At 47.7% G+C, this 18,422-nt stretch overlaps 1 protein-coding gene across 1 annotated transcript in view; it reads right to left on the bottom strand.

Moving 5' to 3' along the window:
* Positions 1–16,852, bottom strand: part of TLL2 (tolloid like 2) — a 97,484-nt gene extending 80,632 nt beyond the window's left edge. Inside the window, exons 1-2 of the mRNA XM_080641231.1 lie at positions 16,391–16,852; positions 99–209 (exon numbers count right to left, since the gene is read on the bottom strand). Coding sequence (XP_080497357.1) covers positions 99–209; positions 16,391–16,577 — 298 coding nt within the window. The 5' untranslated portion in view covers positions 16,578–16,852. The remainder of the gene's footprint in view (positions 1–98; positions 210–16,390) is intronic.
* Between the last annotated feature and the right edge of the window lie 1,570 nt (positions 16,853–18,422).

The following is an 18,422-nucleotide window of genomic DNA, read 5'->3' as shown; positions in this document are numbered from 1 at the left end:
GGCAGGTCAAACATTGATGACCTGTGGTCCACATCTACCCCTGGTGAGTCCCTGACCCCTCCTTCTGGGGCAGGGCAGGGCGACGACACAGTACTTACCTGTTCGATGTCCCGTTTTCTCCACTGACTGTTTGATCCAGTCTTGGGTCTTGTCAATATGAAATAACTTCAGGTCTTCTTCATCCAGGGCAATGTCTCCCCAAAAGACAGCTGGGAGAAAAAAACAAAACAAAAACATAAGTGGGTCAATTTAAGCTGGAGGTCAAGAAATGGATATACTAATGCCCCAGATGGCATTGGGTGTTGGATAGTAAAACCTAGAAAAGACAGTCCAGCCAATCCAATTTTATCCTGACACAGAGATGGTAGTGAAGAAGGAAAGACAAATAATAATTCTGTGCATTAAAGCCACAGGGCTGGGGCCAACTGTCATAAAGATCAAAGGCCTAGGTCTGTAAGGTATTTTGAAAGGTCACCTGTCTTTCTTTAACTGTAGGCAACTCTGGGCAAAACCACCACAGTAAGGACAGCTGTTTCTCTCTTCTTCAGAGTCCTCAGGATATACATGAAAAATCATAATGTGATAAATAACACTATTGTTCACAATATTTGCTGTCCTTCCCTGTGGGAAGGTTATACTTTCCTGCCACACTGATGTCAGGATGAGCCACTTTACCTGCTCTGACTAATTAAGCATGGGCAGAAGCTTGGAGAGCTAGTACATGATTCTCCGTGTCCTCTTTTTCCTTTTCTAGAAGACAAGCAATATTCCAGATGTGGGTGACTCTATCATTCTGGGTTCTGGAGGAAAGATCATGTGGAGCAGTGGGATGGCTAATAAGTAGCATGAATGAGAAATATAAAAACTTTTTAAAAAAAATCTTTATTGTTGAAAGTATTACATATGTCCCCTTTTTCCCCATAAAAACTTTTACTTATTATAAGCATCTGAGAATTGGGGCTATTTGTTACTGGAGCATAACCTCTTCATCCTGACTAATACAGAAATTGCTATCAAAAGTGGTATACTACTATAACAAATATACATTGTCTTTGGGCAACCCAGTGGGTGTCAAGGAAACTGTTACTACAGGCTGGAAGGAAGTGACCTATATTATGCAGTGATGAAGTATTTGGCAATACTATTGCCTGCATCAGCTTGGAAGGCAGATGGTGAGGTGAATGAGCTTATGGCTTTAAGTGAAGACACTGCAAGTCAGAATGTTAACTTCGTGCTTTGGTCGCCATTAGCTGTGTTTGACGTGATACTACGAGAAAGATAAGGGGTTTTTTTGTTTGTTTGTTGGGGGGGTTGTTTTATTTTGCATCATATCTCTCAAAAATATTTTTTATTGATTTTTTTTTAGAGAGAGGAAGGGAGAGGGCTCACTCCATAACCAACAGAGACCTGGATTTATCCCATGGGAGTGACCTCCAGCAGGTACTCATCTCACCTCATCCCACCTCCACCATTTGGGCCATTTCCTGATTTTCACTTCGACACTTACAACTTGGGCTTGCAGGCGCTTTATTTTTCAATCAGCTTTGCACTTACGGGGCTGATCACAAATGTTGCATGGAAGAGCTGCTGCCGGAACTCGAACGGCCCAATTAAAGCAGTATGGCACCACAGGCATTGCCTGTCCTGGGGAAGAGGGACCTTGGAGGGCGTGTGTGACACTGGGCCAGCGACTTTTCCTTTGCTGGCCCTTTCTTCATGCGTTCAGTGAGACGGCTGCAGTCTTTTTCAAGCACGGTCCACAAACCACTTGTATCAGAGTGTCTTAAGGGGGCTGCTGATATGAAGATCCCCAGGTCTCAACTCAGATTTATGAAATCAGAATCTCTGGGGACAGGGCCCAGAAATAGGCACGTTCCATGCATGCCCCGCCCCGTGGCCAGGCGACTCATCCACACTGCAGGTTGGAGATGAGTGGAGCCCATGGTCTCTGAGGTCTCTGCAGCTCCCCACCATTTCTATGAGTGATATGCAAAGTATCCACCCAGGGCCTGCTGCTTGTCCACCCCAATAACAGGCCACTCAGGAAGGACCTGGCTAATGTTCCAGGAGATAGTCACCTAGAGATAAGCCGAGATTATTGGAGGAACTAAATATGGAGTGTTTGAACCACTGGAATTCCTCTCAGGAAACAGGCTGAGGTGGGGTGGAGGGGCCAGAGGCCTGGAGAGTTACAGGGAAATCCTACCCAGAGACACATTTAGTTCACTTCAAGTTTCCAGCAGGGGGATTTAACAGGTTTAAAGCAGCTTTCTGTGAATCTTTGTTAAGGGAGTGTATGTACAAACAAACAGGGAGGGGTTTTTTTTAGTAAAAAGTTAATCGGCTTAAAGTGTGCAACTAAATAAGCAAAGCTTACATTAAAGTGACCCCACAGAGAAAGGACCCCATGGAAAGAAAGTTCTAGGAAATACAATATGGCCTCTATGTTCTTTTGTAGTTTCACGCCATAAATATTCATGGGGTGGTGTTAATGGGGTCCACAGCTCCATGCAACCACAATAGTTTTTTTGTTTATTCTCAGGACCATGAACTTTGAAACCATAAACCTAAATTTCAGAACTCTGCATTCAGGCGCGTATGCAGAGCAGGAGGGGAGAGGTTCAGCCTGGCGGAGGACAGAGGAGAGGAAATGGGTGAGATGTGAATCATGCCTCCTGGATCTTTCAGTTGAGATTAAAGAGTAGAATCTGTTTAGTATGGGAGGCCTTCTGTCTCCAAGGTCTCCAGCTGCTCCAGCCCGGGGAAATGGCCTTCACGGGATAGATAGCGTGATTACTCAAGCATTGGGCAGATTGGAGTGGGGAGCTGGAAATATTTTAATTGGATCAAACAGATTTGTCGCATGTTTTACCTTGAAGACTTTAAAAAAACTAATTTGAATCATGGGATTTCTAAGATGGAGAGAATTTAAAAGTTATCTAAGCAATGTCCTTATTTTTCATATGAGGAAACTGAGGTCCAAGAAGGCTAAAGGACTTGTTCAAAATATCACGCCAAGAAGCCATGTCTGCTTACTCTAAACCAGTGTTCTTCCCCTACAGCAGGGATGGTAATTATGAACAGCCATGAGCCCCCCTTAACCCTGTCCCCCAGGGCAGATATCCCTAATGCAGTGGTTCTCAACCTTTCTAATGCTGCGACCCTTTAATACAGTTCCTCATTTGTGGTGACCCACAACCATAAAATTATTTTTGTTGCTACTTCATAACTGTAATTTTGCTACCGTTATGAATCGTAATGTAAATATCTGTGTTTTCCGATGGTCTTAGGCTCTACAGCAGTGGTTGAGAACCGCTAGCAGGGTCGCCTAAGACCATACTGTTACAATTCATAACAGTAGCAAAATTACAGTTATGAAGTAGCAACAAAAATAATTTTATGGTTGGGGGTCACCACAAATGAGGAACTGTATTAAAGGGTCGCGGCATTGAAAAGGTTGAGAACCACTGCCCTAATGGATCATGGCCCTGCTGTCCACTGAACCTGGACACAGCCTTTAAATCCATCTCAAGACAGTGCTACTGAGCGCCAGCACAAATTGATATGAATGGCAAATGAGTTGGGAACTATCTGCCAGCTATGCCCTACACCATGCTGGCAACATCCATAACACATTGCCCATTTGTTCCAGCTAAGGATGTTGTACTCAAAACCACTTAACGTCTGAACTTGGGTCCAAGAGTACACACCAGAAACATAGAGGACCTGAAAAACTATAGATCAATCAGGACCTAGGAGAGCACCACACACAGATGGGTATGACATTGCAACTCAGCTCTGAAAACTGATTCCACCTCAAGAGAACCCGCAGCCCTGACTTCCACCTTGGCTGGCATCATTCTATTTTACAGATGACCCAAGAAGGTCTGTCTGGTGGCCACCTTGCTCAAGGCAGATATGGCCTCCCAACTTGACTCTTCATCTATATCACAATATTGCTGCACCAACCAACACATTTCAGAGCATGTCACAGCTTGGCTTCCAAACAGGACTTCCTTGGCTTAAGAAATACCTACTCAGCTAATTTAACAGGAAAAAAAAAAAAAAAAAAGGTTATCCACCAGACTGGCATGAGCAATAGGCCATACTTGCAAGCCTATTTGAGTTTTATAGCTCCAAATAGGTTTCATCTCATGTGCCAACCCCACTCACTTGGTGATGATTCTGTGAGCACTTCTTGGCCCCATAGGCAAGAAAGCCACGATCAATAGCCAGGTCTGCTATTGGCACGGAGGAGTGACATCGCAGGTGCCACACATTGGCCATTTACTAATGTATGTTGTAAAGATACTAAACATTTTCCATCCATGTAAATGAATATGTGTGGCAAGGTCTATGCTATGATTAAAGTTATTCTTTTTATACTTACTCTCCACCCTCTCTGTTCCACTCTGCCCAGGAAGGCTGAGCCTGTGACTGCATCCTCTACTTCCCTCTGGCTTCTGCTTGCAGTCAACCTGGAGGAGACCGGCAGGCCAGAGGGAAGAGGAGAAAGAGAGGCAGGCAATTCTTCCCTGCTTTGGTGCTGTATCTCTAGCACTGCCCTCCGGAAAGGTTCCAGCTTCTGTGACACTGCTCCCTCCCATCTCTTCAGCCACAGGGGTAGCTTGCTGGTCTAGTCTGTTCCCGTAACCCTGGCTCTGTAAGTAGTCCCTTCCTTAGGGTTTCTTCATCTAAAACATCTGGGGTAAAGTTTGCTTCCTGCTGGGACCCTGGCTCCAATAGCCGTTCTAAGAAAATTCTTCCATTATTTTCATAGCTAAATAGAAGGATGGGATTCAGACGGGTAAAGTGAATGGCTACTTTGGCCTAAGATGACACTTTTCACTGCTTAATTCCAGCAGAATATGACTCATTGCTCTCTCACACCTGCTGCATTCCTGCAGCCTGAGCTCACATGGCCTCTGCTCAGTACTGGAGAGAAGGGTACAGTTTAGGTCCTGAAGGCCAGAAGCTTCTTGGGCTCTAATTTTGCATCTATATGCCTGATCCCAGGCCCAGGCACATCTCATAAGCCCTAATATCTCCACTGTGGAATGACCTCCCATTGGGCCGTCAGTCAGCAGTGCAATTCTGTGTGACTCATTCTGAAGCCTAAGGCTCACTGGAGACCCTAAGCAGTGCAGAAAGTGGAAAGACATAGCAGGTGGAGAGCAAAGGGGACCTGGGATCTACCTCCAGCCAGGCCAGCTGCTATCCACATGACCTTGGATAAGAAACTGCCCCTCCCAGGCCCTCAGGGTTCTCACAGGAAACGTAAAAACTCACTCCCAAGGGTTTCTTCCAGCACTAACATTCTACAAGATTTTACTCTAAGATCTTACTTTGGGTATCTCGTTAACGTTCAGTTAATGATAATGGGCCTATCGCCATTATGCTAAATTTTCTTTGTAAATATACAGCAAGTTTAGTCCACTGTGGTAGAGATTGCATACTGCCCACCAATACCTTTCTGCCCTTCTTCCAAAATAACAAGACCTCTGATTTCCAGTCCCAGGCCTTCCTGAAGAAAGAGTTCCCAGAATCCCACATAACTATCTTTGCCATGTGACTGAGTCCTGGCCAATAAGAGGAAAGCTGAATGACAAATGGCATTTCCTGGGAAACAACTTCTCACATACTCTTTGCCCCCTTTTCTTTTCCATGCCTTCTATGTATAGACGGTGTTTGTGATGGTTTAAGCTCTGATTACCATCTTGGACCATGAAGACAAGGTCTCAACCTTGGGTCCCTGAAGGAGATTGGATCTTCTGGACGGGAACTACCTTACTGGGCCTCCACTGCAGACCTCTGGACTGATGTGAGGAAGAAACTTCTAGCTTTTCTAAGCCAGTGTTCCAGCTATTGCCTCTCAGCTCTAAATCTACTCTTCTTAGCCATGCTTTGCAATGCTGGAGCTGGACCCTAGAAACATTTCTCCTTTGCTCTGCCAGGAGAGGGCACTAGAGAGAGGGTACTGTAAGAGGAAGGGGCTTCTCTTATTGGATCTGCTGGTGTTCAGGAAACTCACTGGTGCCCACCCTTCAAAGTTTTGCCAATAATCCAATGGGCAATTCCTGGCTCATCAGCCTTTTCCTGCAGCATCTCTGCGAACGTCTCCAACCTCCAGTGGGCCACAGCCACACCTTCTCCTATGAAGTTAGAATTTCAGCCCACTTTGTGTGGGGGGCGGGGGGGGGGGAGGTGGCTCTTCCACGTTTATTCCTTCCCTAGTAGTTGCTCCCTATAGCTGCTATTTCTGTTGTCTTTAGAGTTTACCTACCTCCTTTAGTAATCAATCCCTTTTTGCTAGTTAATAACCCTTTATATTAAAATTTTAAATTACTGGTGTGGTTTCAGTCTCCCAACTGGACTCTAAAGGACACAGCCCATTAGCTTGGGTCCATCACTAGCAATTTAACCTCAGCTTAACTGGCACAGCCATGCAATGGTCTCCAGGTAAAAGTGAATAGTATGGTACTAAAGAAGCTTTCTCCTTTTCCAAAATCTCTCCGAAATGCATTTGTGACAAAATGACACATATGACAGGTAAAAAGTTGAAGTCCTTAATATTTAAGAGTTCCCTACAAACATTTTAACAAATGAACATCTAATTAGAAAACAAAAGAGCATGAACAGAAAGGGAAGGAAGACAGCACACAATAGGAAATGAACACATCAAAAAAATGCAAATGGTCAAAACATGTTTTTTAAAGTTTAAAATCATTTGAAAAGACATACAATTACAATATAAATGTGAATTAAAGAAATAGCAAAATATTTTTCTCTTATTAAACCAACAAAGACTTTTTTGCTTTTTTAAAAATTTTATTTTATTTTTCCCATCACCATTTTATCCCCTTTATATCCTCTTCCACCTCCACCCCGCCTCCCCAGCCTCACAATCACCACTGTTGTTCATGTCCATGAGTTCTCTCTCTCTCTCTCTTTCTCTCTCTATCTATCTCTCTCCCACCCTCCCTCCCTCCTTCTCTCTCTCTTTTTTGCTCAGTTGCTCAGTCCCTCCATCCCTCCAACACCCCTCCCACCACCAGAGCTGTCTGCCTCCTCTCTATCTATGAGTCTGTCTCCAACCAGCAAAGACTTTTAAAACTAGAATACAAAATGTTAATCTTAATGGGTGTGCAAAAGAATAAACAAATATTTAAAGGGAACTTTAAAAAGAAGAATCAAAAGTCTTAAAAGCATCTATACTTTTGACCCAGCAGTTCTGTGTGTAGGTGACCTCCTAGTTCATAGGTCGACGGTAGAAAATTTTTCTAAAGAAATCATTTAAAATACATAAAAATCTAGCAATAAGAATGACTTCAGCATCATCCTATCTAATAAAGAGGGAATATGCTAATTGACCCTCATGCTGTCGCAAAGATGGCGGTGCCCACAGCCAATAAGGAGGGAATATGTAATTGACTGCCACACCCTCAAAGGTGGCAGCGCCCACAGCCACAAGATGGCGGCACCCAGTACCCTCAGCCCCACTGGGGTGGCAGGCACACGGCAAGGCCAGGCCCGCCCCCAGGCAGGCCCAGCTGTTCCGTGCGCCTGCCTCTGGAAGCCCCCAGTCCCCTCAGCCCCCCAGCCACCCAGGGCCGGACCGAGGCACAGGCAAGCCTCAGATGATGGCTGCCCAGCCACCCAGGGCTGCCCAAGGCTCAGGTAACCAGGGCCGGACGAGGCTTGTGCTGCTGGCAGTGGCAGCAGCAGAGGTGTGATGGGGCATCGCCTATCCCTGATCGCCGGGTCACCTCCTGCCCCTGAGGGCTCCCGGACTGTGAGAGGGGGCAGGCCAGGCTGAGGGACCCCCTTCCAATGCATGAATTTTCATGCACTGGGCCTCTAGTTATTTATAAAAGCAAAAGAATAAGATTGGGGGGGGGGGGTATGTCCAACAATAGGGAATTGATTACATAAATTATGGTGCCTCTATACAATGGTGTACAAAACCATTTTACTAATATTGATGTCATATATGTACACTTATTATATAAGCATCTTTATTGTCATAGAAAGAGTTTCATAGTACTAAGAGAAAGGAATACAAGCAGGTTCAAAGTGGTATATATGGCATTTTTAAAAATAGAAACATGCATAACAAAATGTTAACAATTATTCCAGGCAATGGAATTACTAGACATTTTTACTCTTGCTCTCTATGTTTTCTCCAGTGGGTGTGTCTTAGCTGTGTAGTTGAAAAAAAATTATATGTTAAAAAAATAATCTCCCTTTTCTGCCCATCTCAAGGGCACCCCAATGCTTCCTGAGTATGTCTTAATGAACTAACTCATTTGTGTTTCAAAGATGACTTTGCGACACAGCTCAGCCCGGGATCTCTCTCCCATCTTCCCTTCCCTTCAATTCTCAAGGCCATAGCCCAAGTCTGGTCCTCATGCTCCCAGGCCTAGAACTCCTGGTAGTCTTCCTACTTCCTGCCTCTACAAATCCTAAGCATCACAGGTCTTCATTATGACAGTCCTCTGCTCAAAGACCATCAATATTTCTTAAGAGATGATTCAAATATGCAGTATATCAAGCCTCTTTTAAAAAATATTTTTATTGATTTCAGGGGGAGTATGGGGGGGAGAGAGAGAGAGAAATAGAAATATTAATGATGAGAATCTTGACTGGCTGTCTCCTGCATGCCCCCTACTGAGGATCGAGCCTACAACTCAGACATGTGGCCTGACTGGGAATTGAAAGGTGACCTCCTAGTTCATGGGTCAACGCTCAACCACTGAGCTACACTGGCCTATACCAAGCCTCTTCCTTTTTTTTTCTTTTTTAAAATATATTTTTATTGATTTCAGAGAGGAAGGGAGAGGGAGAGAGAATCATTGATTGGCTGCCTTCTGCATGCCCCATACTGGGGATTGAGCCCCCAACCCAGGCATGTGCCCTGATGGGGAATCAAACCATGACCTCCTGGTTCATAGGTCAATGCTCAACCACTGAGTCATGATGGCTGGGCCCAAGCCTCTTTCAGTCATGTCAATACTACTCTGCGGAGTAAACCAAGGTAAACCTCCAGCTCCAGGCACATCACAACTACTCCTGCTGCTTCACTTTGACTCACACTGTTTCTTCGACCTGAAATGCCTTCCCCTGCATCCCACCTTCTCCACATCCCATCCATTCTTCCAGGAGAAGCTCAGGGTTTACCAGCCTCCTCACCAGGAAGCCTTCCTTGATTGCCTTACGGTGATTGCTACCTTTTCTAAATCCCTATGTGATCTCATTTTTTCACTTGACAAATAGTAGTTGAGCACCCCCATGTGCCAGGTACTGTGCTGGTGACTGAGGAACCAAATGAGTTTAGTTTCCTCCCCTTGGAGCTCGTTATCTGATGTGGTGACAGACATTGAGCAAGTAATCACACCAGGGAATGAACCCGTTATGGACTGTAAAAAATGCCAGTCAGGGAGACAGATGTGATGAGAGATTTAAGAGAAGGGACTTGATTAAAATCAGGGCTCGGGCAGGCCTCAGGAGGAAAGGACATGAAAGCGAAGTCCTGGAGGATGAGCTGGAGGTGACCAGGAGAACAGTCCAGAAGCCTTTCCAGGCAGGGGGGAGAACCTGTGGGAGATGGAGCATGGTGGGTAAGGGGAGGAGGCTGGATGGATAGGAGGGACAGGGTTGGCTGTTACTCTCATCCCAAGAGCAATGGGAAGTCATTACTGGGTTCTAAGCAGGTTGGATTTTGCAAACATGATCAGAAGTTAGTCTCAAAAAGATCCCTCTGCCTGCAACATAGAAAACAGACTGCAGGAGGCAAGAGGAGTTGTAGTAGCCCAAATAAGGGCTAGTGGGGACCCGGCTGGTGTGGTTCAGTGGTTGAACATCAACCCATGAACCAAGAGGTCGCTGGTTCGATTTCCAGTCAGGACATATGCTGGATTGTGGGCTCGACCCTCAGTAGGGGGCATGCAGGAGGCAGCAGATCGATATTTCTATCTCTTCCTTCTTCTCTCTCTAAAAATCAATAAAAACATATTAAAAGAGCTGGTAGGGACCTAGATCAAATAGTGGCAGTGAAGACAGAGAGAAGTGGATTGACTCAATTTTGGAAGCAGAATAGGCAGGACCTGGATTGGACTGCATGAGACGGGGAGGGAGATACAGGTATCCAGGATGGTGCTTGGGTTTCTGTTTTAAGCACCTACGTGGACTCTGGTACCACCTGGTACCTCACCATGGAGCCCAGCCCTTAATGAGCCACCGTAGACTCTGAGCCCAGGAGAAGGGCAGGGAAACTAGTGCCAGTTCAGCGGGAAGAGGAACTGACCCAGGGACACGAAAAAGAGTTAAGGAGGAAGGCAGCCTGCTCCTGTGGGAAACTGGCTCCCGCAAGACTCACATCAATTCAAGGCCAGTAACCCAGGTGGGAGGAAGGGGAGGAGGCTCGGTGCAAATTGCAGGATGAGCTGGGAGATAAGTGGCCCAGCTGGTGGGACCGGCAAAGACTCGGGGGTGAACATCAACACTCAAGGGCTCGAGCAGGCGAGCTTGAGAATATTTATTAGTAATTGACAGAAGTAGAGAGGATGGCGTGATCACAGCTAGGTCTGTAACCAATCAGCAGGGAAGCTCCGTTCCTGTTGCTGTGTATGCATCCAGGCAGAACTGTATTATGAGAGGGCTAAGAGGATACCATGAGAAACCTGCTCATATGCATTTGGTTTATCTGTCATCCTCTCCCTGCTACATGGATGAGAGCGAACAAGCAGTGGAGCAATAAATTATCACTTGCCACAAGCTATGGATCCCAAGAGAACTCTCTGCAGCCCTGAAAGGGAGAGATAAGCACACACAGGCCCCTGAGAGATTGTCACATATAGGGCAATTCTTAAACGGGGAACAATAACAGGACTAATAATAATACTGGCAAGGAGAAGAAGTAAGAATTAATGGCTACTTGCTAAACACTTCATGTTCACTGCCCCAATTCATCCTCAAACAAATCTATTAGATGGGTTTTAATATCGTTCCCATATTCCAGATGAGGAAACTGAGGCAAAGAGGTTAAGAAACTTAGTCAAAACCACACAGGCAGTGAGGATGGACAGGCTTCATGCCACAGGCTGCCTGATGCAAAAAAAAAAAAACAGTCTCTTAAGCAAGATGTTTTATTGCTTCTATCTCCCTGGTTGCCACCCACGCAGGGACCCCTTGGGAAACATTGGCCATATAAGACTTCTTCGTCTGGGAGACAGCTGGACCCACCATCCTCAACAGACCTGACATCCATGCACTGCCCCAGGCCTTTCTGAAAAAGGGACGGAGAAACAGAGAGGGGTACAGGTGCATGATGACACCTTGAATTATTCATTTGTTCTTCCCTATGCAATGGGACTAAGAGCACTGTGAAGGCCAGAAATGCCTCGTTGCTGTTGGAGTCCTAGCCAAGGATAAAGACAAAGGTAGGGAGAAGGTTGGGTGATGGTGCTCTGGGGAAGAAGTTACAAACATGCCCTTCGCATGGGGCAGCATGCAGATGCATGTACTGTGTGCGGAAGGAGCCAGAAGAAGGGGAGTGGTTCCAGGGTTGGAGAGGCCATGTGCTTAGAGGGGAGAACAGAGATTTGAGGAGTTTGTTCTGCCATGTACAAGTTCAATGTCCTGTACGGGTCCCAGTCCAGCCTCTCCCCTCTGCAAGCACACAGACCACCGTCCTGCAATGCCCACAGAATCACAGGAGCCCAGACCGTCTCCTGCCTGAGAGACAAAAGGAGGGACTAGAAGGAAAATGGCTTTGTAAACCATCAGGTGTCACCCAAAGCTCTAAGGCAAAGCTGTAACCAGGTAAAAAGGTAGAGATATGTGAGGATTCATATCTTGTTCTTCCTCTTGGAAAATATGTTGAGGGTTGAGAAGGAAAGGTTTGGGGACCAATGAAGTTATAGCGTCTATTCAGATTGCTTGGCTAGGTCTCTGTGGCAAAAGAACGGGCCCTCCATCAAATGTGAAGCGGGCCCCAATCCTGGTCATACCTTAGCTGTTTGGAATCTGGAGGCCATAGGAAAGGGGAGCAGCTGGGAGGAGCCATTGGCTGAATGAAGGCTCCCGCCCAACACCATTTACACATCTCCAAATACAGTAAGTCCTCAAAAAATAAATGAATTAATTAAAAAATAAAAAACAAATACAATAAGTCCTCACTTAATATCCTCGATAGTTCCTACAGCATCTCATGAACATTTTATAACAAAATGACGTTAAACGAAACGACATTATTTGAGGACCTGCTTCAGTCAGGGGCTGGCTTCTCAGGTGGGGCCCAGATACCTGGTTGGCTTGCAGGACATGGAACCTGCCACCCCAGCCTAACCTCAAGAAAGCCAATGAGAGTCATGGCAGATGCAGAGAGCTTGGGTTTTAGACCAAAGTCTCTGGATATAGAGGAGCTATCTGCCCTGGCATTACAGGCCTTCAGTTGTTCAGATACTTGGTTGTCTGCCACTTAGAAACTTTGTTGGATTTGTATGGGATGATAATAATAAAAAATGATATTATTTACTGACTTTTTACCATGTTCCAGGCATTATTTAAGTGTTTTGTCTATATTCACTCATTTAATCTTCATCATAGCTCCCTGTGGTAGATATTAGTAGACACATTTTACAGATGAGGAAACTGAGATCCAGAAAGCTTAAGCAGATCCCACAGCCATCAAGTGGCTCAGCCAGGATGGGAACCTGGGCAGTTTGCCTCCAGAGTTCGCCCATTTGGCCCCTGGGCTCTCTCACAGGAATAGAAAGTGGTACTGTGCACAGGAGTCAATTTAACTGCACTTTTTACATATTTAGTGAGTGTTTAGCACCGTATCAGGTGCCTTTCATAGAACAACAAGCCTGCGAAGTAGGAGTTTCTATTAACCACATTACAGGAAACTGAGGCTTTAAGAATGAAGGATTGTTCAAGGTCTAACAGCTGGTAAGTGACAGCCGAGAAGGAAACCTAAGTCAGCCTGACTCCAAAGCTTGGGTCCAAAAAAAGGACTGAGGAGGAGCCAGGTGCCCAAACAACAACCATGGCCCAAGACAGGGAGTTCCATGAAAATGACTGAAAGCAGTGATCAGCGGAAGGCCCAGAACTGACCACAGGAGGTGCTGAATGAGACAACCTGCTGACCTGTCTACACTCAGCTTCCATCAGGAGCATTTTCCTGCTGAAAATGCCACGCCCTGAGCTGGAAGCTCCCAGGGACAGGGCTGAGGTCTGGTTGGCACTTAGATCCCCAGCACCTGGGGCAGGACCGTGCACATCCAAGGAGCCAACACATCCGGAGCTGCTGTGGATGGCTCTGTGGTCCAGCTACTGCCACATCCCTCCTCTCATCTCCTCTCACTGTGCTGGACAGAGGATTAAAGGACACTCTCCCAACACACAGGACTGGGCAGGAGAAAGAAGGAAAAATGGGTTCTGCTGATGTCAGAGGGGGGACCTACCTTGGATGATACCACTGAGGACTTTGCTGTCTGCAGAACTTGAGCTCTGACTACTGATGTGGCATCTGAAGTCAAAGGAACATCATTGTCAGGCAGGTCTTGGCAAGAAGCTCAGGTTCTCCAAGTGCAAATGGAACCTTCAAGGCTGCTTGTCTACCCCCAGGACTGGGTCAGAGGTCAATGGAGTGTTGCTCTGGCTATTACTCAGCCCCTAATCCAAAAGGGGCCAATGTGTTTCCCTTCCTGGCCCCCCTCTCCAGATACTACTGCCCCAATGTGAGTCTAGGCCAGAGCTGGGACGTCTGAGTGTTTCCTCCCCCCAACACTGCCCTGGCCCATCCTCATCTTCACTTACTTTTATAAAAAAAAAATCTTTATTGAATTATCAGTCACATACCATAAAATTCACCCTTCACTTATTTTTGAGACCCTGTTTACCAACAATTATCAGGTCTGAATTCAAGAATCCCTAACTAACTACACTGCATGAAATCAATTGTTCATTTATTACAAAAATTCAAATTCCTGTATAGTATTTCAACAAGAATTCAAGAAGTACTTGTGAACACCTGCTCTGTGCTCTCATAATGTGCGCTGGTGAACTGCCTGTTGTACTTCTAGAAGGCTGTTCCCCAGACCAGGGAATTTCCAGAACCAGAGGCAGAGTGAGATGTGGCCTTTTCCCCAGATCTCCCTCGCTGTCGCCCTCTTCTGGCCACTCTTAGCATCAGCATAGCCCAGGGAGAGAGAGGCCAACCATTTGGGAGGATCAAAGATGGCTATGGAGGATGCATGGATCCTCTACTTTCCAGCCTTGCCCATCCATCCCATCTGTCTGTGAAGAGTCACAAAACACGCACATCCTGGTTATCCAGCATTTCCTCCAAAATTCCTGGAGAAAAATGAGGCCCAACAGGCAAACTTACCTCAGGCTGAGACCAGGAGCTGGGAGCTCTCACAGACAGACCTATGCCTCTATCACCTGGATTTGCAGCACCCCGCATAACAGAGGTGCTCAATACATTCCTCAACAAGTTGATCACTTACTTCCCCAGCCCAGACCCCAGCTGCCCACGCTGCCTCCTACAGCCCCCAGCTCACATTCATTCAAGTCAAGGATCTGACAGGTGCAGGTGAAAGTTGATCCACCCTCTTTAACCCCCATCCCATTGTTGGAGCCTCAGTTTCCCTCTTCTCAAGTCAAGACCACCATTCCTACAGTGCTCCCGAGACCTGTGATGAACTGAAATACCTCAGACAGGGCCATGCTACCGGTTGATATTCTCTCAAATTACCCTGGAACCAACTCTTCTGCCCACCTTTCCCACTCAGAAGCCCTGCAAGGTACAGCAATAGGTGGGTATTCTGGAGAAATCTTCCTATACTATAAGAGCAAGCCCCTTAAGCCTGGTTTGATCTTCAACTTTCAAAAGATTCTCAGGTCTCACAACCCCCTAGGTCCTCCAGCCTCCTAGTAACCTGATCTTTTCCAGATTTCACCTAATTCTGACCTGCCCTACGCCAGCTCAGACCACAACCACTGCAGTAGCAATACAAATAATTACAGGGCCAACATCATTATTCCATTTGCAGAGAATTTCCCCATAAATCATCTGAGTCTGCCTATAATTACTGTTCCCAGTTTATTGATTTTTTTTTCTAGAGAGAGAGGAAGGGAGAGGGATAGAAAAACAGCAATGAAAGATTCATTGGCTGCCTCCTGCATGCCCCCTACTGGGGATCGAGCCCACCAGAGCGTGAGCCCTGACCAGGAATCGAACCTGTGACTTCTTGGCTCATGGATAGATGTTCACCACTGAGCCACACCGGCAGGGCTGCTGTCCCCAGTTTAGAGATAAGAGAATTGAGTTTACTCGAGGTCTTCAGGGAGTGAAGAATTGGGCCACTGGCCCATGGCACCTGCCCTTCTGCGGCTGAAGACAGCCTCTTTCCTCTATTGACTCATTTCTGCAGGCCGCCACGTGAAAAGGCCAGACCATGCCTAGAGGTAAAAACCCCTATCCTGGGCCTCTGAGACCATCCTCTACCGGGCACGTGAATACCGCCCTGTCCCAGCTGGGAGTTGCCTCAGATCCATAGGTTCTTTGGAAAATGTGCGTGGACGCTTCTGGGACTGTCCTTTCAACGCGTCTAGCTTGAAAGCCGCGCCCCTCCGGGACACACGAGCCGGTTGGTGGCTTGTGGGACGCGGGCGCTGCATTGCCCCGGTCGCGGTCTGCGCCAGAAGGATCCGTGCGCCCCGGGGCGCCGCTTCCTGACGGGATTACGGCACCTGCCGGCTTCCATCTCTCCCCACGCGGGGCGACCCCCAGGCCGGGACCACACTGAGGGGCCACAGGGAAGTGTGCGGCAACTTGAGTCAAGCACATTCTCCCTCAGCTACCCCGTTCCTTTGCCTGCTGGGAAGCTCTTCGGTTTCTAAAAATTCTCTTCCCACGGCTAACCACCAGATGTAGAAAAACTTTGCGCGAAACTTACAAATGCGGTGAAATCGGAGCCAGCGACTGCATCTGAGCCCGGGAACGCCGCACCCAGCCCCGCCGCTCCGCTCCAGCCACGCGCGTCCGGTGGTGGCCCGGGAAGACCACCTGGCTGTCAGGCGGCCCGGGCGCCCGCCCCAGCCCCGGGCGCCCTGTCGGCCTCAGGCACCCGCCCTGATTCGCTTCGGAAACGCTCCCGCGGCCGCCACCCCAAGCGTAACGCAAACCAGGGGCCCGTCCCGAACCAAGTGGCATTGCAGCCATTCCTCTGGGGCATTGTTTTCCAGGGGAGCCAGGGGACCTCGGGGGAGAGGAGGGGAGGGCAGACCCGCCCCACAGACAGCAGTGCAGGCTGGCCCACCACCTCATTTGCATTTCAAAGGCAAACTTCTGCTGGACTTGCCCGCTGCCTGCGGCACCTACCGGCTTTGCACGGGTCGTGGTAATGTTCCAGCTGCTGCTCCGCGCCCTCCTCGCCCTCCAGCGCTGAGTAGTCCAAGGCTGCGTCCGAGCGCCCCCCAAGGCCCTCGGCGTCGCGGGGCAGCGGCAACAGCAGCAGCAGCAGCAGCAGCAGTAGCCCAAGGGCCCCGAGAGCAGTCGCCCGGGGCATGGTCGCGAGGGACCAGCGGAGACCCAGGGAGTTGCGTGCGCGGAAAGCTGGACTGAGGCGAGGAACGGTCCACAAGGTCGGGTTGGCGGCTGCTGGGCTCGGTGGTTACGCGCGCGTGCCCAGCATGGCTCGGCGCGGAGTGAACAGAACGTGGCGCCCCAGACCTCGTCGGGGATCCAAGGAAGCTGCCGCTCGGAGATACTTGCCCAGCGGCCGAGGCTGCAGCGGCTGGCGACTGTGGCGGTGGTGGCTGTGGTTGGAACAGTGGCCGCTCCGCCCCTCTACACCCGGGCTGGACCACACAGCCCTCGCCAGGGGCCCCGGGCAGCCAATCACTCGGACGCCCGAGGCGAAGCCCCTCCTCTTCCCGGCACCTCCGCAACTTCGGAGGAAGATGCTGAAGGCAAGGACCCTGGGTCCCTGGTGCCCCCACCGGAGAACGCTGCTCCTGAAGATCAAGGCTGGACTTTCCGCCGTGTTTGACTCGCATAACTCACTTTACAACTCCCCAGTGCACACGTGGGCGAAGGCATGCAGCAGTGGCTAGAGCTGTCCGTTTCCCTACCAACTGCTCTCAGACAGTCGTTCCTCTGCAGGGATGAAGTCAGTCTTCTCTCGAGTCGCTTTCAGTGCAGAAAAAAAATAGAGGATTTCCATCTCACCCATGAAGGGGTGCTTTTTGCAGTACCCACCTAACGTAGTGGCTTGAGGAAGAATAATTTAAAATGACTGATTTCCCCTCTAAGTGACCCTATCCTTTAATAAAACAGCCTAAGATGCTTCATACAGGCAAAAAGATTGACAAATGAACAGCTATACAGTGCTATTTGTGTTAAATTACAGACATGCTTTATTAAATAAGCCATTCACCATTAACTTGATGGAATAAAAATGACCAATTTCTAAAGTCTGGGGTTTTTTTGCCAATTAAAAACATATGCCCAAATAATTTAGAATAATCAAGAGATATTTGAAACCCACTCCTATGTTGTCCCTTAAATGTAAAAATTGTCAGAACTGAGCTATTTTGATTTATAGACATAAAAAGTATTATTACCATGAGGCTTTTCAAAGACCTTTTATGCAAGCAAAATTGCCCTAATCAAGAAGTAAAACACACCAAATGTGTGCAGATTTTCAGCATCATGCCCAGAACAATCTTTTTTCATTTAATCTGTAAGCAGAAAAACAGACTGAATTTCCCTTTTGGGTTTTCACATGGTTTCGCAGCCTCTGACGACAAAATAGTCGCCAGGGAGCCCAAAGCTTGGCTTTACACAGGACTCCAAGTTTCCTGCATTATGATCATCTGCCTTCTCCTCTAATAACTACGATAACAAGTCCTTCAAACCAGTGAAGGGTTAAGCTAACCACTGGAAGGGTGCTATGGGATATTTTGTCCTGGCCCTTAGAAAGAAATACAAGTGACCCTGCTTCTTGCTATCAGTGTTCATCAAATAAGCACATACTGGATGGAGCTAGATTGGGCAAGATCTGGCTAGGAACCCACAGGCGGAAGGAATTTGGGGGGAACGGTTGCCACCAAATGGCAGGAAAGACCAAGTGGCCATTAAACAGGCAATAGGTGTGGGAGGGGGTTGAATGGCATTTTCTGCCTGAAGGCTGGAAGGAGTCAAACCCAACGCCATAGTTCTCTGCCTTCAACCCAGTGAAGGTCACCACCTGTCAGTAGACAAGTCCACTGTCAACATCTAAAAGGCCTAACAAACTTCTCGGACACTCCCAGGTCTCCAGATGGCACTAGGCAAACAGCCAACTGGCTTCATTAGCAGGGAACTCCTCTGGAAAACAGACATTCCAGGAGACCTCTTGTGCAAGCACTGA

This window comes from Plecotus auritus (genome assembly GCF_963455305.1).
Source record: "Plecotus auritus genome assembly, chromosome: 9".
Taxonomy (NCBI): Eukaryota; Metazoa; Chordata; class Mammalia; order Chiroptera; family Vespertilionidae; genus Plecotus; species Plecotus auritus.
The sequence above is the reverse complement of the archived record's forward strand: the minus strand, read 5'-3'. Positions and strand labels throughout refer to the sequence as shown.